Source organism: Maylandia zebra, linkage group LG13, assembly GCF_041146795.1.
Source record: "Maylandia zebra isolate NMK-2024a linkage group LG13, Mzebra_GT3a, whole genome shotgun sequence".
NCBI classification, from domain to species: Eukaryota; Metazoa; Chordata; class Actinopteri; order Cichliformes; family Cichlidae; genus Maylandia; species Maylandia zebra.
This window is the reverse complement of record NC_135179.1, coordinates 27,028,539-27,051,355: the sequence shown is the minus strand read 5'-3', so window position 1 is coordinate 27,051,355 and position 22,817 is coordinate 27,028,539. Positions and strand designations below refer to the sequence as shown.

Sequence of the window (22,817 nt, the reverse complement as noted above, 5' to 3'; positions counted from 1 at the left end):
TGGACCAGCTCAGGTCAGACTCAGGTACTTCTCTCTGAATGACCTTGGACACTGGTAACTAAAGATGACTCACTGCAGCAGCCAGCACTTCTGAATGGAAATTAAAGGGTCAGTTCACTCAAATACCGAGCCCTATTGTCCTGCCCAAGTGGTGTACAGACACTTTGATTTTTAGTCTTCAAGTAGGATTTTATTGGTTTGAAACGGTGGAAAAAATATAGGGAGATGTTCAAGTTTATCCACAATTTCTGGCAAATGTATTGAAATGTTGAGATATTAGGACGGATGAATATAGAGCTCTGATTTGAGTGAACTGACCAAAACAGTTTGGTTTATAAGACGTGAAGCCTAATGTATCAAACTCCTTTGTTCATGTGTAAATAACGTGGCTTTGAATTAACAAGTTATTGCTGAGATGAGAATCTGAGTGAGAGAGCCTGTTTAACACACTGTATAACCAACCACCTGGAATATTTAACCTGCACATGTCAACTTCTGTACAGGTGTTCTGAGATCTGCAGACTAAACCTTTCCCATCAGATCTCCTCAAGAGGCTGAACTGTTGTGCACACGATGCTTCTAACGTTAGACTTCTACAGTATGAGCTCTGTAAATGTATTTTCCAAATGTTGACGTGCACGTGTTGAGACTGGAAAAGTGGGACAGACGAGCTTCCATTCAGCTGTTTATTAATTAGAAACACACAAACATAAAAAGACCAAACTCAGCACTCTTCACCTGCCCATGACCCCCACCAGCCAATCACAGTCATTCAATACATCCAGAAATTAATAATCTGATTTTCTAAATGAAAACCACTCACTAGGTACTTGAAGTTAAACAGTGCACGGCCCGCCCAAGCCTGATATGTAACATTGGTTTCATCTAGAACGCTGTGTGAAAACTGCTTTATCACCGGCTCTCCTGAGACGCTGTGGAGCTACATGCTGTGTAAATAATAGACTAAGGCATGCTTCTGCTGCTGGTTCTTTGGATCTTCCAGGATTGTGCCTCAAATCAGACCAGGTTACAAACTAATCTGAAAGGTAGCAGCTGCAGAAAGTCTCTCATGCAGAGTGAACGGATCCTGACGACCTCCCCAAAGCTTTGGGAGAGAAACAAAAATGTCTCTACAGCCGTTACTTTTCAGTTTTCAGAAACCGATCACACTGTAAATTGAATAACATACTGATGTAGATGACAGACTAAATGTTTTTATTTTAATTACTAATAAAATTGAATAATAATAAAAGGCAAAACAGCATGGACATACCCCTGAGATGTCTGAGTGACATACTACTGTGAAACGCATTAAAAAAGAAGAAATGTACGGGCATGGTTTAGTGGTTAGCAATTTAAAAACAGCTCCTCATAGGATCCCAATATTTTAGCAGTTTACAGGCAAACACGTTAAAATTCAGAAATTTGACTTAAAAGATTTCATTTTCCCGAGTGCATCTTCTGGGATTTCTCCCCCCCAGGAGAGCTGTGGTTCCTCTCAGAGAGTTACAAACACACCAGTCCAAACAAATAAAAGCAAAGACCTTCATGGAGCTACTGTCTTTAACCTCAACAGCTCATCACAATAAACCCACAATCCATCCTCAAAGCAGGATGTCTCTGAATAATCCAAATAAAAAGCCTCCTACTGCGAAGCTTCTGCAGTACACTTGAACTCATTAAAGGGTCCTGGCCCTCAGCTTTTTTCTTTTTTTTGTCGTTTTACTTCTTTTTCGTCTACAGCAGCCTACACAGTGCTGTGAAGCGTGAGCTTACGTCTCCTATTAGAGACGTTACATGAGGTGATTCTGGTGTTACCTCTATAATTATCACAGCTACGTCAACAACTTTGTGATTCTTTTGTTTCCTCTTTGAGTGGCTCCTCCCTGCTACACGTGCACACACCCGCAGTCAACATGCATCCACGCAAACAAACACACTCATGCAGGTCTTCCTGATGGCAGGAGCCACCCTCCATGCCTCCCTGCTGTGTCGACCTGCCGGCTTCGCTCACAGTTTGGCTGCCCTGAGGTTGATGTGAGGTTTGACCAGAGGGAACAGAGGCAGACTCCTCTTGAACTCCGTCATGTCCTGAATCACTGTGGGCTGCAAAGAAGAAAAAGATCAGAGGGAGGCTGACAAATGTAAAGACCCCTCTACAAATCAAGTTCAACATAGCTGGACTTTGTATAAGTTAGCTGGCTCAACCTATCACAGCGTAATGGATATGAACGTCTGAGAGTGGGTTGAACGTTCTTATTTAACCCAGGCTTCTTCTGTATGCCTTCACATAACTGGGGCTTTTAACACATCGTTTTCAAAACAAAATGAACCAATTAGGAGCTGCCTACTTTGGTCACATGAACAGATCATAGAAAATTATAAGAGCATAGAATTATGAAAGTCAAATGTAACACACACACACTGCACATGAGCCAAAAAAGCAGGATGGTGTGTGTGACACTGAAGAAATTACACATAAACTCACTTTAAAGGTTTGATTCACAAACATATTTTTAAGGTTTTTGAGTTGAGTGACAGGTTCATTATTTGTTGTTTTGTTTGTATGAGAAACAGGCCTCCCATTCCAGTCAGTTATTGGTTAGACGTATTGGGATATCCTGGTTATTGTCACCGTTTCAGGTCCTTTGGGTTTTCACCTTCACCGTTTCACATTTAAGCTGCGCATTTATAGTAATGTTAAAATCTGACTGAATATCAGCAGCTGGGGAATCTGTCAGGTTAACAAATAAAAATAAAAGTTTGATCCTTACCTGTGGCAGGGAAGGAGCAGGAGCCAGGTTGACATCATTCTGAGCGGGGAACTCTCCCACTACTGGACCTGATGTACACACAGACAGGTCAGACTGTCAGTGAGCGACCTCAGTGGGTGTCTAAATGAAGCCCATGTTATCATCTTGTGTCTACAGATACTCACAGGTGTCCATCTCCCTGGACAGCACGTGCACCGACACTTTGTGTCTCTTTGGGGCTTCGACCGTCAGTCGCTCCTGGATAGACAGACAGACAGGTGAGGATGATACATGGAGGTTGTCAGGGAACATCATCACCAGAAACTATTCCCTCCATTAATGGAATGACTCATCACTTTTGGGAAAGAGCTTTGCTACCACAGAAAAGAAACCCAGCACAGACAGGATGGCTGTGTGTGTTTCCCCACTGAGTGTGTGATCAGTTGTGACAGCCCTGTGGAGATTTAGCGACACAGTCGGGCTTCATCTCCGACTCTGGATGGAGGATTATATTAGACTGAACATTTGGCTCATCTGCAGTCAGACGGCGTCAACTGTGGCAACCAGAAATTAAATAATAAAAAAAGAAAAAGAAAAGACGCAGCTTGTGCGATTGCTGCTGATATGACATTAGAAATGCATTAGGTTTATTCTGCATGGGGGCTGTAATGGTTTCTGCAGGGCTCCGATAATGCCAATTCTTTCTGGGGCCAGGTGTCCTTGGGCTCTTTATCCCCCCGAAACAAGCCGGCTGGCTGTCATTATTGCCGCTGATATGCTGTGAGCGTCCTGTGTCAGTGTCACCTCCACAGCTATGAATAGAAGCAGGAGGCTGGATGAGATGAAAGCTAGGAGGGCAGAATGAATGCAGCGGATCTGTGTATGTGTGGACACACAAACAGAGTAGGTGGTGCTGAGAGCAATTTTTATCCTTATTTTACACCATAATTTTCTTGTTAGATAAGATAACCTCACAAATTCAGATTTGTCTGACATTTATCATTTCAGCGCTGCAACATGCGGGGTCGAGTATATCCAGTTTTACTAGAAACACTGCAAGTTCCTGCCACTTGAGGCATCTCAATCCCCCATACAGTCCCATGTTAAAAAAGCCCGTTGAGAACAGGATGGGTAGGGTGAATTTTTTCATGACACTTTCTTGATCAAGGCTTACAGTGAGTGACAGGTATGCTGATCGAGGAACTGCAGATAGAAGCTCCTTGATCTGAAGTGATCCTCATCTGTGTTTGTGCTTTTGAGCTTTTGGTCTGCAGTGAGGTACGGCCCATCCAAGAAGTCGAGGTCTAATATTTTATTAGCATGTTGCAATTTAGAGATCCAAGTCTGCGTGATGCACTCATACAGTGCACAAATGCTTCCAGCTAAACAAGCCTGCTAGAATTAGCCATAACATAGGCTCCTACGAAAGTGGTCACTTATGGCTCCCCCCCCTCAAAAAAATGTCAGCAGCCAAATTGCTAAAGTTCAAAATGTTCAAGTCTATCTTTTACATATAGTCTTTGATTATGAGTTTCCATAGTTACCATTGTCTTGTGCTGTTAAACGTCTACGAAACGTATTCCAGTGAAGAGGCATCATGAGACATAAAGCTGTACTACTTACTCTGTAAAACTCCATTATGTTTTCTTTTGTCAGAGTCTTCAGATACACCACTTCAATGTTGTCTGCAAAACAGCAGGAAAAATTATTTAGTAAATTATTTAGAAACTTTTTAAAGAGTGCAGCCAGCATCCTAAATACTGCAGCACCAAACCAAAAATTCAAGAGTGACCCATCACGGTGAAAGTCAGCTACTTGTGTCAGTTATTACTACAGCACTTGGATGTTTAAAATTGAGTTCAGTCTTTTGCCTGTGCAACATATTGATATCAAACATAATGAAACTCAAATGAGCAACTTTTGGCCCAAATGTTCATGATTACATTTCACTGGAAACATGAAACTAACAGCCACTCTTCTGCGCTTCCATGAAGCAGACCTTGTGTAAGCTCTTATTCATAAATTGTGTTGCATGTTTCTCTGAGCTCTTGGTATTAAGCCTGTTAGCATGTTCTCCCGACACCCCCGTCTCCTCTAACACAGCTAGTATCACCACTCCCTTGGCAGCACTACAGTGTTGCCGTCACTCGGGGCTTTAGGCAGATTACTAGTGAATCAGGCCCATTACAATCCATTACACTCAGCAGAGTGCTGGATGGGAGAGGTGTGCTGTGGCTGCAGATTATTTCAGGCTTTAATCGATCTCAGGTTGTGCTTGTCGAAGTAACATCCCACTCACCTCGGGGAGTGTCTGAAATATACTGAAATATAAGAACTTGTACTTAAACACTTAGGCAAGCAATCAGGAAAAACCCATTTGGCCTGCAAACTAAACATAATTAAGAGTTATTCAGGAGGTGAAGAGGACTGCTGGGAAGCCTCACCTCTATCAAAATTGTACTGCTGAGAGATGATCTCTCCCCAGTATTTAGCACACTCAGCAGACAGCTTCTTCGGTTTGTCCAGGCGGCGGATGGCCAGGGCTTGGATGTGTTTCTGGAAGGCTTCCTCGCTCATCTCCTCCACAGCTTTCTCCATAGTACACAGGAAGGCTTCCACTCGGCTCTCCAGGTAGTGGGGCGCCTTCTCCGACTGGATGAGGAAGTAGAGACCTTGCACTCCGTTAGCCCGACGTGGCCCACTATGCACGCTGTAGCCTTTTAGGGGATTAAGAGAAAAAGTATGTAAGAGCTTAGGAAATGGAGTCACAGTGCAGAAAAACTACATTTATATTATCATTAATAATAATACGCATGCACACAAAAACACGAATAAGGATGAGTACAATAGGTCTACTTTTTTATTGCTTTTTATAACTCTCATTACAGTGATACTTAAGATGTGGTTAAGAGGTGCAACCCATTCATTCTCAAAGTTAATAAACATTCCCACAGCTGACAGCACTTTGCAAATTTCATTGCACTGTAATTCTCAATAAAATGCATAAATATTAAAAGGAATAAAACATCTAATTTAGCAAACTTAATACAGCTGCCACATTTTTTGTGTCTGTATAAACACTCCATCTCTGGAAAATGGTACCCATGTTATATAATGGCAATATTGCCTTATTGTCTGTGTTTTGCAGCCTCACCCAGCTGTTCTTTGGTTCTCAGTGTACTATAGCAGGGCTCAGAGATGATCTGAGCGAACAGCTCCAGCAGCATGTTGTCGTGTGTACTCTGCATGTCTATTTGGTAGTAGATATCGATGCCACAATCATTGTGCACCTCGTTCTTTTGCTGGTAAACATACCAGCCACCTGCAATCATGAAAAACAGAAGCACATCCACAGTGAGAGAGGAAGAAAGGGCCGGGTTGCTTCATGTGGCCTTTAACCCCATGTACTCACCTTGTTTTTGTACTTGTGCAGTTATATGTAATATTAAAAAGACTAAAAACAGGAAAGAGAAAGACTAGATGTAAAAATATGAGCACCTGTAATTCTTCTGGCTTTGCTTTTTGGTCTGTGAAGTTTCAACAGGACCTCACTGAGATACGCTGAGAACTAAACTTGGCATGTGAGTGAGCAAAACCATCTGAAGTCATTTAAAGCACAATCCTTTTCATTAACCCAAAATCCACTGACTCATGAACTCTGATAAGCTTAGAAATGAATTTCACCAGCTGTGCTGTACAACTTAATACAATCCATCCCTGCACACTTAATCAGGTCTTTCAGTGCTGCATTAGAAACTTGCACAAGCAATTCCTACAAAAAGCACATGAGCTGTTTCATTGTAGTTTTACAGCTGAACTTCAGTACACTGCTTGAGCCATAGATAAGTACTGTACAGTAAAACCAGCACAGTTCAGATAGAGGACAGAGGACACTTCAATAAGACAGAAACAGCCCGTTGAATGCCAACAGCAATAACTCTAGTTTGTTTAAATCCACTGTGATCAAGTCTGCTCTGAATGCAGGACGAGTGCAGGCTGAGTAATGCAGGTGTCTTTATGCACATGCTGACTGAGCACTCTGGACCTGACACTCCCTGTCAAAAGTTCTACTCAGCAGCACTAGTGTAACTCACTGGGTTGAGCAGGCAACCCATATGCGCAAGGTTAAGAGTGCCCCCCAGAGGGAATGTGAAAACTCCAAACAGAATATGTGTATATTTAGCTGTTTTCTAGTCTTAGTCCATCAGTGTAAAAGTGACAGCTGTCTGAATTTTAAACAATGTGCTATCTTTGCTTATCTGCATTTAAATTACACAGTACCACTACCAGTGATGGATGTCTGACTGGCCACATTTATGACAACTTTCTGTTTGAAGCTTTGTTTGAAGCCTGTATGTCCTCTTGCTCTGCGTCTTAATGGCAGTCTGGAGCCCAGCCTGGAAAGTCCCTCAGAGAGACACAGGATTTCTCCAGGTGGCCTCGCACAGCTCTGCTTTTCGCCTCCACATCATTCAGCTTTCCTAATGTGATCTGAAAGGCAGTGCAGGTTTGCCTGTGTGTGTTCATTGTCTGAGCTGCTGACAGTGAGGTGTGTATGTATTGTAGCCAATGACGTCCATTTCCACTCAGTGACCATTATGTTCCTTTGAGGTAAATGTGGGATGCTGAATTCAATCAGGTCTTTTCTCAACAAACGCATGATGGTGCCACTGATGACGAGGGCGAGAGCGTTGGACAAAAACCCATCTGCACGGTCGCCGTGGAGACAGTCATGACTGGCAGATGAAGATTTAGAGAGCTTAACCTGTGTGTGTGTGTGTGTGTGTGTGTCTGTGTTCGTGTGTGTGGTTTGGAGGAGTAGAGAGGACCTACCGTCTGGAACCTGCACCTGTCTGTAGCGAATCAGCTGGCTCGGGAGGAGAGGCTTTGTGTGAGCATGCTCAGTGAGCGTGTCCTCCACCATTTGCATCATGCCAAGAGCAGACTAGAGGAGTGACAGATGGAAATGAAATTCAAACATTTCAGTCCACAAACTCTTGAGTAACACCAGCTGAACTCTCAGAAAAACATTTTGTAGAGATCTAAGAATTTAAAAATTTTCTATGTACATTACTTAGAATAACCCAACTGGCTCTGTCCAAACTGGACCCATTTATACAACCAATTTCCAGTGATGGCAGATGTATATAACATTGATTTTTCCATGACCACCCCCGAACCAGTCAGTACTGTAGTTCGATGATGATCATTAGTCGAAGGGATCATTGGTCTATTTTATGAGTCTAATTCTCCCTCCAGCAGACTGTGACACTGTCATTACATGATAATGTTGGAGCTGTATAACAAAAAGTGCAACTGGATCACAGGATCTTATATGAGACAAAAATCCTCTGAGATATGAACAGAGGACCAAATAAATGTTGCGAAGGCATAAAAAGTGTAGTTTGTCCCACAGAGACAAATTCTTACACATCACTAAAGCAGGCATGAAAGGAAAGCTGCATTATTACAAACGTAGACGCCACAGATTTAGGAAACTTTTAACTTTAAACTGGTAGTAAAATAATAAAGTAGTGACTCCAAACACCAACTAACCTCCTTGGTGATGTTGCCATGAAGAAGGACTTTGATATGTAACCACGACAACAGCTGAGGTATGAAGATGTTAAGGCGTGGGGGAGTTACATCTGCAATACAGATCACAGGCAAAAGCAATCAATCAAAGAGTAATTTTCCAAAGCTGGTAACAGACTGATTAAAAGAATGACTGCTGAGTGTGGTGACAGTTGGACAGTCTTCCTGCCACTAAGAAATCAGCACATCACATTTCATGGTGGTAAAAATCATACTTAAAGATTCAGTTACATGTGCATAAAAGTTTAAGCAACTGGTGGATGGGCTAAATCAGCACACAAACACTGATTATTTGCCTGTAGCAGCACCAACACAGCAGGAAGCAGGAGACTCGCAGCGTCTCAGAGATTCCAGACAGAGGAGGACGGTGGGCTAAAGGGACTGATAACAAAAACGAGCTGTGCTAATTGGAGGCCCAGGTGACTGAGCTCCAGGTCCTGACCCAGCAGGGTAATTGAGTCTCGTGTGAATCTGAGGATACTCTGTGTAAGCTCTGTGGTTAAAAATATAACAAGCTGCCCTGCAGGCTCCAGACTGGCACTGTGCATTGGAAAGACTGCAGCTAGGGAAGCAACTGCTAGAGGACAGCTTCAGCATTTAAAGGAGAAAAACTGAAAAGAAAAGACCCAAGGCGAGAGGAGAGGCCTCTACTGTGTGCAGAAACCTGAAAACTTCAGTGATAGTTTTACATTTTTCACTGCAGCTATTATGTTAACCTCATGCAATTAATTCAAGCCTCACTTTTCATTTCCTCAGCTCTGGCCTGAAGTAAAGCTTAGCTATGTGTTTATTCTGTGTTTTAATTAACTCTGTTTGGTCCACAGATGAAAAAGCAGCCAGTAAGCATTCCTGCTGAGACAGAAGAGAAACATTAAGAGTCTCACCATCTAGAGCCTCTCTGAGCTCATCTTTGGTCCAAACAACCTCGGTCATTAGAAGATGGAGGTAGTACATAGCATGATAGTTAGGCCTCTCAGCTCTGAAGTTATTCAAAGACCTCATGTACTGCAGAAAGAAAGAAGGCAGAATCAGATCACCATTAAAACTGAGACTGGAAGCTAAACTATTACTGAGTCAGTGAGTCTGAACTTACAGCTTCCTTGATGATGTCAAAGCGCTTCTCGTCTATCTCAAAAGTGGCCATCTTCTCGATGATCTTCTTCAGCAGGATGTGCTGTTTGTCACTGTAGCCTTTAACAGACAGCTGCAGCACACAGTGACAGGAGACAGGCGGCACATCATCACAAACAAAAGGATACATTAAGCTTATTAGTATAACAGTTAACATTTGTTGTTATGAAGGTTTTGCATTCATTTGCTACCATGAATACATGAATGTGTTCTCCATTTAATTCAATCGTGGGCTGGCCAAACTATTGTGAAGAAAATCTTTCCAGATTAGACCGACTCCTCATGGTGAAGAATAATCTGAATCTCTAGAGACTCAAAAACAAAAAGAATGTCAATGTTCTGCCTGAGTTCACTGCACGTGCTTGGGCATAAATGAATTTTCCTGCATCACGCACACCTAATGGCCCTTCAGGATTCAGCATAACCTCCCAGGGCTTCGCTGTCACAGCTCACCTCACCTTGTGGCCAAGCCCCTGCAGTGACACCTGTTAAAAGTAATCTCTCCAAACATCGTTAACCTTGACAAACGGCTAGCATCCACACTAACACTGCTGACTCAGATCAATTACTTGCAGCCCATCACACAGCTATACAGCCCTCTGTAAGGACACACCACAGTCATGAATTCACAGGTGAGAAGGGAGCTAATGAATGCAGGTTAGTTGGTCATTATGACAGCTGAAGAGTTGTTAGAAGTCAGCAGGTTTTAAAGAACAGTGGAGAGACAACACCACAACAAACCAGCAAATATGAAAAAAAAACAAAAAAAACAAACAAACAAACAGGGTATCTGCATCAACTGACCTTATCCCTTATATCCTGTGGCACAGATGCCTTCTCATTCACTGTCTGGTATTACATTTACAATAAAAGTGCCAAAAAATAAGAAATAAAAATAGATGGCTACTTTTGCCTGCTCTGTTATTCACAAGGGGCCTCCCTCTGGGTACCTCCGTTTCATTTAGGGAACTTTTGCTTGTTAGGCAAACGTGTAGATAACCGTAATAATGGCAGCAAAAGGCACTAAACAGAATTACATAGGCAGAGTTTTGCGTACTATTAAAGTCTGCACAAAACTTGACATTTTATTATCAGTATACTTTTTTAAAATAAAGATGTTGGCACGCCATAGAAATGTTAAAAAATGAAAAGAAAGAAGTCAAAGATTTATCCTTAGATGATAATATGAAGATAATATGCCAGTACGGGGCTTTACAGCAGCGGCCCCCAACCTCTTTTGCACCACGGATCGGTTTAATGTCAGACAATATTTTCACGGACCGGCCTTTAAGGTATCGCAGATAAATACAACAAAATAAAATGATACGGCCAAGACAAAAACTGTGGTACTTTTGTAAATATAATAATAAACGAGAATTCACTGTGTAATTGTGTAACTTTATTAGCAGCGTCCTCCTGAAATGCCCCAACAACAATTAGAGTAACATCCTCCTCTCTGCCCCTTAATGCTCTCTGGTTGCTATGGTAACGCATAAATATAAGACACACAACTACAACATGGGAAAAGACCCAGGGAAACCGAGTTAACAATAAAATCCCAGAAAACCATAAATTTCACAGCGGAGCCTCAACTCTTGCGGCCCGGTACCAAACGACTCACTGACCGATACCGGTCCGTGGCCCAGGGGTTGGGGACCGCTGGGTTAAAAGGTTTTCTGAAGTGATATAAAACACACGCAGGTTCAAAATCTCTACAGAACAGTCTCTAATGATCAAGTATGTCAAACAATAAAAGACGTTCAATATACGGCAGTTTCCTGTTATTGTAACTTGCAGTCTGGCCACAGACGCGGTCAGATTGGAAGGTTAAAGTCGCCCATCAACCCAGGCCTGCCTGAGCCATTGTAGCCCCGTCTGAGGATAATAAAGGGAAGAGAGCATGAGGTCGGAGACGGGAAGGGGTTATGAATACTCACATGCATTCCATAGGCGGTATTTTGGAGTTCATAGTTCAAGCCAGCTAGCTCGGCTGCATATGCATACTCGTTGAGGGAGTCCTTGAGGAGCTCCAGGTATAAATATGCCATGTTACAATGCAATGGGTCCACGTACGCAAACGGGCTGTAGAGAAAATGCCACACAAAGCATACAAATAAAGCTGCATCAGCTGATGCAAACTGCAACTACTGTATAGCATGTTTCACAATTTATGAACATATAATTAATTGTAGCTATCAGGAGTGTAACAGTGGAATTACTTATAGACTAATACTGTCTAATTTCAGCAGGGATTGGCTGTAAAATGTTGGAAAATATGGCTAAAAGCTGATCTAAGCTAATCCAACCTATCCTCTGAGGTGGCAAAAGTACAACAGTACAACTCTATTTGCTGTTGCCTAAATTTTAGATGGGGGGCTTTGCCTCTACACCAAACAGATAAATGAGTATAGCCAAGGGCTAAAGTGGGATTCAGCTCTTGGGGTAACCCTAAAATTGGCTGTAGTGGGGCAGTGTGGGGAAAAGAAATGCTTGCACCAAATATAAGCGGATATCAAACAAGCAATCATGCCAGATTTCCCACCACTAGGTTTCAAATGTCTAATTAGCATTATCACCTTGAATTACTTTGATGTCTGCTACCCCTGATGTAAACTAACATTCACTATTAACACCACAGCCACTCTGGACCAGTCCAACACAGTGCATTACTGTAATCGTCACCACAGCACCGCAAACTGACCAGTGTAGCCTGCACCTAGTTGTTGAGTACTTTCATCAAACCAGTAACCAGTATGTTTTGCGACATATTTCACAATACGAAAAAAATATAACTTCAACACTTCATGTATAGATTAAACATCTGTAAAACAAAACAAAACGAAATCTCTCTTCTTCCTCGCTTTCTTCTTTACTTCCTATGCCTTTCTCCACATCTAAAGTTATCTATCAGTATCTTCTCTCTCTGGGAAATAGAACAGCTGTACATGCACAATTATTAGAGGCTTTTTGCATATTTCATCTCTTCATGTGTAACAAGCACTGGCACTGGTTATTATTCCATTTAGGTTTGAATTGGATTCATATCAGCTACAGGGGTTGCTGACTTACAAACCCGATAACACTCATGCATAATTCGATATTTATTTTTGCACTTTGTTATCTGATTACTTTAAAACTTATTATGCACTGTTGTAGCAGCAGTACATTTATGATTTCTCATTATTGAGTTAATCTTAAGAGTCACAATTTACTTGGTAAGAATTTGTGTCCACACTCCAGCTGCAGAACAAATCCTCTATATTTACTACTCACCTGAAGAACTCAAAGTTCAGGCAAGCCTTGGGGAGGAAGAATTTGTCATCCTGCTTGAACCACACCTTGCTCATAGCAGTGTCCTGGAAGAAATGAAAACCAAACTTAATTTCATATTCATGGGAAGTCTTAACAAAGTAAAGCATTGAAATGCAAGCAGAAGGTAAACTGTACAAGCAGACGACGCTCATTTAATCACAGAAATCTAACAGTGTTACTTTGATAGGTCTCTTAGCAACAAACAACAAAAGCCATACTAACTTTTATTCAGTTGTTCCAACAGAGATGGGAAATGTAAGCTTTTATTAGCTGCTTAGTTCCTCTGATCCTGACACAACAACAACTAATGCTTGATGTCTAAATCACAATACCACATTTCCATATGAAAGCATAAGAGACTTAAGAAGAAGCAGGTAAGCAGGGACCGTCCAACGCAGTCAGACAATGAAAAGTGACAACACTTTGATGGAGCTGTGCAGAGAAAACACTTGCCTTGATTAAAGTGGGAACTGACGGAGAGTCTTTCTCAAGAGGGTAGATCTCGAAGTTGGTAGGGATGAACTCATTTTTCATTGGCAATTTGAATTTGCCGTTGAGGTCTGCATTTGCCCATTTCTACAACAGAAAAAGATAAACAATCAGAGCCTTATATAACTGATGTAGTGGTTATACGCTGATTACACAGCAGAAAAACTGGACACAATCATTCACCTTGATGGTCTCCTCAGAGATGGCCTCCTGTTTGTACTGCGTGCCGTACCACTCTTCTGTTATGTCTGTTTGTCCTTCAAATGATTTTGACACAACTATAACTCTGGAAAAGTAAGAAGACAACAGGTCACATTATAGATCTATACAAAAAGCCCTCTGTGCTACTTAGTGCCTGTTAGCTTCACAAGATGTGAGTGCTTTTCCATTTCGATCATGTTTCAGGTGGTGCACAGCCATTGACACATCGTTTGGCTGGAGCTGTCAGAGTGCAGGTTTTTCCTAAGTTTGAACATTTATTCCATCAGTATGTTTTAGTTAAACAAAGTTCAAGGACTCAGTGTAAAAGGAAATGGTGTTTCTCTGTAAGTTCTCTTGTAGCTGGAATGAGATGGATAAATAAAGAAGCATTCGTTCATGAATTTAAAGCAGTTTTGGCAAAAGCCCAGAATTAAATGGCTACTTCAGTAAAGGAAGAGACTGGCATGCAAACTGTCAGGGTCAACCAATGACTGCATGCTGTCGTCTCCTTAATACACATTAAGAAATGGACCGGTTACAAGTCTGGACTTTGCTTGGCACAGCAGCTGCAACCCAGTAAATGAATTAAAGCTACACCAGGCCCACTTTTATTTCAGTCCAGTTATCCAAGTGGGACTGCAGCTGTAAAGTTTAGCTTAAAGTTTATCACACCATGTGCCCACATCTTCCTCTGAGAGGTACTTCATACTTGGTAACAGAAAAAGCAAGGTGAGCCTGACTACACATCACCAAGTCACACTGACCTGACGTGTTCTGGTCTCAGCTTATCCAGCACCATCTCGATTAGATCTGGCTTGAAGTCTTCCAAGAAGTACTCTGCTGATAGAACTTCTTCAAGAGGGTAGTGCTGCAACACCCAAAGAAACTTGTTAGCACTGTACTGCTTGAAAACAGAAATCTTCAATTCTGAAATTTTTCTAAAGACCTCCATAAATCGAATCTTCAGTTTCAACTGGACACCTGATAAATTGGCTGTTGGACCTACCTGTAGTAAACCTGCTATTTTGGAAGTGTAGTCACGAGGGCGCTCCTTGTCTTTAAACCTGAAAGCAACTTTTTTTAAATCCTGCAGAGAGAGGCAGAACGGTTGATGGTATAACAGCTGAAGTAACAAAACATACAATTGTTACATTCAGTTTGAACTATGTACCCTTAATAGAACTCAATCAATAATCCATCTATATTCTATTCTAATTTTTATGACTTTTTAAACTAGTTTTTACAGTGAGGAATAGAAAATAAGTTTATACTGCCCTCCAGAAACAGTATTACTGAACTGACAACATAAATCACCTTGTACTCGTTAAACACCCACTCTTGAGGCCCTTCAGAACGGAGTTTCTGGATGTACTGGAACATGTGGAAGATTATGTCCTCAATGTTCACTGCAATGACACACAGATCATGCCCCAAGATTTAATATTCACGTATTTCTTGTTGCTTTATTTCTTTTACTTGTGCATAGTGAGGAATGATCATAATCACATGCAAAACACACAAACTAGATACAATACATGTAAAGTAGTGGGATGCATGACTTACAGAGGCCCTCCTCAGTCAAGTCCATCTTGATGTTGAAGAACATGAATCCTCTGGCTCCCTCTTTGTGTCCTCCAAGGATTGTGTCCACCCAGCCTTAGAAAGTAATTACCGTTACAATTTAGTAATGTGTTTCTTTTATTTTTATGATGACAGAAACCATTACTGTGAATGTTTCTGTACTAAAAGAAAATTAACTTCTATCCCAATCACTAAATTAGAGGCACACCGCTCTGCTGGGTAATGTTGTGTTACATTTTATGGTCGCAAAACACATAATTAAGTAACCTCTGAGGCAATAAACAACACTGAGTCAATTATATATTTTAGGATATGGTTTTACTATGTGTATCTCTTTCTCCTTATAATATTTGTCACCAGCTTGCAGTCTGCTACCTTTAGATTTTAGCTCAGAAAACAAACTTCCAGGTCCTTCATGACCAATCAGATGTCCCAGATAACGTCCTGGCTTCGATTTGTAGTACTTCTGTAGATCTGGGATGGGGAAAGTCACATAAAGTTTCCTAATGTCTTTGACAGGAACCACTTTGTAGAATTTCTGTAATAAACAGAAGCGTGTGTGATTCCCACAGTAACATGATAAAAAACGTTGACAGTCATTTTGCAATGCAAAAAAATGTAAAGGAGTGATAGGTAAGCAGCTCACTTTAAGGTGTTCTTCTTGTAAAGGGTGTTCAGGGAATTCTGGAATAGGCACATTCTTGTTTTCCACTTCTCCAAATAACTTAACCACCATGGCCGTCAACTCATCCAACGACTCTGTCAGCAAAGGGTTAAAAAAAGCAGTAAGGATGTGCTGTTCAAAGAAAAGCTTTAAGGATGTCAGTACTCATCATAATTACCCACAGTGCCCTGGTCCTTGGCTGGTAAGCAAGCTAGTAAATATATAAAACATGTTGTGATGCTACTAAGAATCTGTAAAATCTTATTTAAAATAAAATTAAAACTTAAAATGTATTATTTTTATTTATTATATTGTCCAAAAGCAATTTTGAGTCATATTTACTGTTCGTTTAAAGTGTTTTAAGAATTTTTAAAAGAGTTGTTTCTGGCAGTAAATTACATTACGCCGTTTCTTAGTAGGTTTTAATACTAATCACCGTTACTCTACCGAGTGGAGGCAACAACATTTTTAACTCATTTACCATTTATCAATTCATTGGTTAGTATGGTAGGCATTAAGAAGCCAGGACCTCACCCATAACAACATCCTCTTTAATAGTATCCAGTTACTCGCTGCATAGGTTGGATGTAACCATCACCCATGTGAGCAATGACATCTTACCTCTTCCTAACACACACAGTCCCATGAGGTTGGATGAGTAATACGTGGAGTGGAACTTCAGGAGCTCCTTACGGATATCAATCCCCTCTTTAGATGGTCTTGTCTCTAGTGTCATTTTATTACCTATAAGAAAAAGTTATCCCTTTTATTAAGCACACACATTTTCCAATTGTACAGTTAACTAATGATCATTTTCTGTTGTTATAGTTTTTCAAAGAGTCTAAATGAAATTGCCAGCAAACAAATATTTGTGTTAAATTCTTCAAAGTTGTAGTAAAAATTGCTTATTAACTACAAGCTAAAGCGTATGTAAATAAACTTGATTACAGTCTACATGTAGCACTGTATTTGTTAACACAGACACCATCAAAGCAGCAGTCAGAAGAAGCTTATGTTAGTCTGCTGAGTGCACTGCTTTCAGGTCTGTTTGATCCTCTCCTGTTCTTAATGGGAATACAGACGGTATAATTCAAGACTGCCATCAGGTGGCTATTTTGAGCTCACAGCTGCTCTGAGTATACGTCACTTTAATCTGGGATGACTTTAACAGAATAAACTCTTTTCTCAAAAAAACTTGACTAATGGCATGTTCATGTTTTTAAAACCAAAGCCATTAAGAAGTCTTTCTGGGCTAAAACAGCTGTCTCATAATAAGTAGGCTGCATGAATGTAAACCTCATTTAATCAAATATTAGCCTGCTCCAGTAATTTCTCTGACCCCTTAACATTAACATATGTGACTGGATTCTGCTCTAGATTAGTAGTCTAATACAAAATCTAAAACACATCATATCGACCCTATGAAGGGAATCCTTGCTTAAATATTCTGTGCAGGGCGGTTTTGCTCTCCAGTCAAAATATTCTGCTATAACAACTGAAATGTGATGCACTAAGCAGTCAGAATGAATGATGTAATGATATAGTTTCAAAGTGAAGTCTGGCAAGAACAGTTTCTACCTGTTCCAAATTTACTGAAAGGGTGTTTTGGGTTGCCAGTGGCCTTTTCCAACTGAAACAGCCTCCAGGTATCATTCTTCAGGTTCTTCTCGTACTCAGAGTCCACAGCGTTCACCTCGCGGTCCTTGCAGCTCTCGTCAAACAATGGGCACAGAAAGAACTGGGCAAACCTACAAAGGTCAGAAGTTGCTGTTATCAAGGAGTACATTTCAGCATGTAGAAAAACCACAGGGTGTGATAATAGTTATGACCTAGCCGGTGGCTCAGTATTGTAAAATGCATAATCTTGTTTATTTTAAATAAAGATTATACACTACAAACATAGAGGGAGAAATTCAAATAAAAAGCAGTCTGCCATGATTACAAAAAATTAGGCACACAGATATTATGAAAAGAGATAAGAGAATAAGGCTAACTAATCGACACATATGATCCTTTCATTTTCCAGAAAGGAATCATCATCAATAATTCAGATCACTCCTCACAGTTCTTTCCTACCACTGAAGCCCAGGTGGCCTTCACGATTCAGTGGTGGAAGGGAACAATTAGCCTATGCGACAGAAACAGATGCTTGCTAGAACCATCATTCATTTCTAATTAGGTAAGCCTACACTGTAGGTTAATTTCCGACCACCAGAACGTCCTTTCCAAACCTTGAGTCCCAAGGGCTATACTTTATACTGATAACTAGATATTTAGACACCTCCCATAATTTGAAAAACACAGGTAACTATCAGTGCTATCCCTCAGCCTTTAAGTAGACACACCTGTGGTATCACTTTACAAATCCTGTGTTGCCTTATTCTCAAGTTATCACATTCAGATGATTTTCAGAAAAATTATTTTGTCACTGAGATTCAAACTCATCTGAGATTTTTAGTAGATGCAGCTATGGTACCAATTTGAAAATCCTAAGTGACTTTCTTCTTGAGTTATCGCATTCACAAGATTTTTTAGAAAACTTGACCTTGACATTGAGGCTGAGGTAACTCAGATTCAAATTACTCTGAGATTTTTAGTAGATTCATCTGAGATTGATACCTACAGTATCAATTTAAAACACCTACATCGCCTCGTTCTCAAGTTATCACATTCACAAATGTAGATGTCCACGGCACTCACCCCCCTGTCCGGCATTGCAACAACATAATACCCCATCAGCTTTTTACAGCTAAGGGGTGAAAAGGCAACCTAAACACAAACAACCCTGAGCTTTTAATAGTGCATTCTCTATCACTTTGAAGTTTCTGCCAAAATTAATACTATCAAATGAACATCAAAGTACCTATCTAATGCTCCTTTCAAGTGCTCATGGGAAACATCAAAGTAATAGTTGGTATGTTCTCTGCTGGTGAAGGCATTGGAACTGCCTGCGTGCTCACTGAGGAACTGGCTGTACTCGTTCTCCTTGGGGTACTTCTCTGTTCCCAGGAACAGCATGTGTTCACAAAAGTGTGCCAGCCCTGAGATGTTTGGTGGGTCAGACAGAGAACCTGCAAATTAAGAGAAATTCCCAGAGAAATGTAGTTAATGGTGCTGCTTCTCTTTGATCAGAGAAATTTGTTCAATGCAACAGTTGTGACTTTTAAAGTTTGCCAGGTGAGAAAAACAGATCTGTAACGGCACCAGAACAGGAGGATTTATAAGCAATGAGATGCACGCTGGTAAGCTGTTCATCATTTTCAATTAAACACAGAAACTATTTCACACGAATTCACATTCTTCACGCACTCAAAGTATCTGTCTAATGCAACACTAGAACTGCCAAGGAGGTTATTTTTGACCCCTAATCCCATCCCGCCATCTAATATTGATGAATTTTCCTAAATCTGGTTTATTCATTAGACAGTGAATTTTGCAGCAAAGGAATAAAAAAAGTAAAAAAAATAAACAAAACAAGACTTGTACCACAGAACTGCTGAGGGAGTCATTCCAATCCCATAGAAATCAATGTAAAACATTTCTAGCATAGCTGGTTGCTTCGCAGCATGTATTGTTTACAAACATTTTGATATGAAGACTGCTATAACACGACCAAGCACTAGCTAGATGTGATCAACTGATAAATATATAGGAGACTGTGGTTTGATAAAAGAATAAGTACTGCAGAGCTGAATGGCTCAGAGATGGTATGTTGAGCCACAGCAGATCAGAGATGATCAGACAGTTTTATTGCAAAATGAGATCAATGGCTTAGTAAGCTATGTCAGGCAGTTTTCTGCATTCACCAAACTTGCTCTCTTTTCACCACAATAACTTATGCTGAACCTGCTGAACATAATCTGGTCAGTGGCAGGTTATGTTCCAAATTTCTTTTTTGCAGGCATACAGATCATTTTGTGCAAAAGAAGAGTCATAAAACCTGAAGCCCAAAGCACAAAGCCCTGCTCAACAGAGAAAGATGATAATCAGTCAAGAAACCAGTTATCTTGAACTGGAGTTTTAGGGAAGTTAAACCTGGAGTTAAACCAGCTAAGCCAAAGAAAGCCTGACTGTGTTGAGCTTTGCCCTCGGGGCAGACTATGAGACCAGACGAGTGAATTGGACAGGTTTCTGGCTGTGCTGAGCGGCTGAACTAAAAGTGTAGTGTCCTATTTCAAGCAAATAACGAATGAAAACTGGAGGAGAACAAGTGATTCAGACAGTCTCAGATCTGAGGAGAGGCCCTGCAGACTGAGGCAGAGCTGTGAGGCTGAAGGTTTGGTGAAATGGAGGAGATGATGATGTATTCAATTCAATTCAATTTTATTTATATAGCGCCAAATCACAACAAAAGTCGCCTCAATTATAAACTTCTTAAAATGTGTTTCTTATTTGCTTTAGCAAAGTGTGAGGGCAGTTTTAAAATGTAGCCAATGACTGATTCAATCTGCTTCACAGTGCTTTTTATACCTTCTTTACTTTAGGCAAATACCACAGGTATTCACTGGTAACTTTTCCATAATGCTCCTCATCTGTTATTATTAAAGTTACTGCATTACATGTGGTGTTGTTTGTACCTGCTGTTTACTAGTATCTGAAACTAGAACTGAACTATGTTACATTTACACACTGTAATGAAATAAGGTTTCCAAACTGGTAGGGACTCACTGTTTGAGAAGTGCAGTTTGCAGATTTAAGTATGAGCATATAATAATATACTTGCTATTATAAACAGAAATACCAGATAATACAAAAAAAAATACCCATCCAAAGCTTAAAGGAAGTTTGGCAACTGAGCATCTCTATGAATGGAATTATCCTGTTCGGCAAAGCACAGTTAGAGTATGATGGGGAAAATTTCTTCCTTTTCCATTTGTTTTCCAGATGTTCTTTGTGTAGAAAGCAACATAAAAAAAGGAAGTCATGATCACCTGGCAGGACAACAGCAATGAATGCCTAATTACCTATATGGACATCCAAAGCAGCTGAAGATTTGTCTGTGGTCGGGTCACTGATGAGCATTGCCTTCAGGCCATTGGTAAACTCCAGGCCCCTGTACTCCCGCTTGTCCTCAGGTGAGCGAATGACATCACTAACTACCCTCCTCACAACCTGGCCGGTCATTCTGAGTGACAAGGATGACACCAGCCTGCAAGCAAAGAAAACCAACTCTTGGAGTTTATTATATTCTGATTTAACGTGACATAATGGCCAAAGGGGATTTTAGTACTAAACATGCCTCGAAATGCTGGCATACTACACTGTGGAAGCACATTATCAGCCAACTCTTTCCTATTATTTTTTCAAGTAGTAGTCCTCGCGGACTTCCGTGTGCCTCTCAGTTTATTGAATAGAAATTATTTACTTTGCCGTCCAGCTAACCGCAATAATATGATCAAGGTCTAACACCTGTAGTGCTTTATAAAACGTGAACTGAAGCACAGTCTTTCTATACAGCCTACAAAGTAATTTAAAAAGCAGTTATTATATTATCATGGCTCCCCGGGTGTAGATGCTACTTAAAAAAAAAAACTAAGTACAGTAATTGAAACAGCAAAAACAGGTAAAGGCAGTCAAGACGAGGGGAAAAAATCCCGTAGGAAGATGAAGACAACTGTCCGGCTGAACAAGAAAAACAACACACCTGCCAGCGATTAGCTACAGTAACTGACTAGGGGACATTAATTAATTCAACAAAGAAACTTTATTTTATCGTATTAAAGACAAAAGCTTCAGAAAGGTTCGCAATGTTGAAAAGTGTAATTGTTAATGTGAGCTTCTAGCCTCCACATAAGGTAGGCACGGCTAACAGTATCGCTTTAGCGAGGTTAGCTGGCTAACGGCACGAGCTGCTAGGATTAGTTTGGTGTAAAAAAAAAAAACCAACCCGCTTATTTTTAAATAAAAGTAACAATTATTATCTGATAGGGCTTACCTAACAGTTCGGTTAAAACAGAAGAGGTAGCCTGCTGACTCTTGTTGACTGGCGCTTTTGGTAAATGCACCTATACACACTTTGAAGCCTGAGACAGTATGAAAACAGTTTTGAACTGTTTGGATTTATGCATATAGAAAACGAAACCTTAATGTCTGTAGCGTCATCGTTTAACAGACGCAAGCAATCGATAGCAGAAGAGCGAGCGCCTCACTAGGGCAGGATGTCACATTTCTGTAAATGTGTCTTCAGTAAATTCTGACACTTACATCCTGGTATAGTTGAAGGTGAAACAGACGGGAAGCATCAGATCCTACAGAGTAGTAGTTCATAATATTGCGCACTGTCAGTGAATCTGACATCGATTACACTGCCGGGGTGAGGAGTTCAGCGTTTTGTATGGGTGAAAATGAAAAGTTGCGGAAAAATAACGGGAAAACAAACAAACAAACAACCACTCTCTTTTCAGTGATTGTGAGCTCATGTGCGCACAACTTTGTTTGTGTTTATATGCATGCTTGTGCACATACAGAAAGGCACACCAGCAGGCACAAACAAATAGCCGAGAACAGAACTCAGGTGGCCCATTTTCTGTAACCCGTTAAGGTTAATACATAATGAGCACTGTTACTTTGTTTTTTAAACATAATAATAATAATAATAATAATAATAATAATAATAATTATGTTTAATGTTCCGGGATTTTGGAATCATTCTTATCTGTGAACACGCAATCGCTTTGCAGCTGGCTGGTCCCTCTAACATCATATCCAAGTTCATCAGATACTACAGCAGTCCAGGAATCCCGGTGCACGAGTTCCTGAAATACCACAATAGCGATAATAATAGCTATCCTTTCCCCCAAATCGTAGCTCAGCAAACCATGCAGAATGACTCACTGATGGACAAAAACACAACTCCGTCTTCTGAGTAAAATCCGTGAACTTCAGCATTGATAAAGGGATCATGGTGGGCTCCATCTACTGGACCGCTGTCACATAAGTGTCTACTTAAGTTAAGTTGAGTAAAGGCAACTGAATTCACAGTGCACAAAGCAGTTTCATGCATCAGGCCTGCTTTCTGTTTCTATTTTTAGATGTAGTGATGTTGAATTCACAGTTCAACTAGTTGGACTTGTGTGCAGCTGTTTTCCATC

The 22,817-nt window shown here is 40.6% G+C and overlaps 1 protein-coding gene across 1 annotated transcript; it reads right to left on the bottom strand.

The window, feature by feature from the left end:
• Positions 1 to 672: 672 nt before the first annotated feature.
• LOC101465473 (insulin-degrading enzyme) lies at positions 673 to 22,193 on the bottom strand. Its single transcript, XM_004554541.6, has 25 exons — positions 21,662 to 22,193; positions 20,691 to 20,875; positions 18,590 to 18,797; positions 17,305 to 17,474; positions 16,348 to 16,470; positions 15,709 to 15,821; positions 15,438 to 15,600; positions 15,045 to 15,137; positions 14,796 to 14,887; positions 14,488 to 14,568; positions 14,246 to 14,349; positions 13,464 to 13,566; positions 13,245 to 13,367; positions 12,753 to 12,835; positions 11,417 to 11,561; positions 9,442 to 9,552; positions 9,233 to 9,353; positions 8,310 to 8,401; positions 7,587 to 7,698; positions 5,908 to 6,075; positions 5,198 to 5,470; positions 4,377 to 4,438; positions 2,939 to 3,011; positions 2,775 to 2,842; positions 673 to 2,106 (listed from the first exon to the last, which is right to left on the bottom strand). The coding sequence occupies exons 2-25, from the start codon at positions 20,848 to 20,850 to the stop codon at positions 2,011 to 2,013; spliced, it is 2,937 nt and encodes a 978-aa protein (XP_004554598.3). The 5' UTR covers positions 20,851 to 20,875; positions 21,662 to 22,193; the 3' UTR covers positions 673 to 2,010.
• Between the last annotated feature and the right edge of the window lie 624 nt (positions 22,194 to 22,817).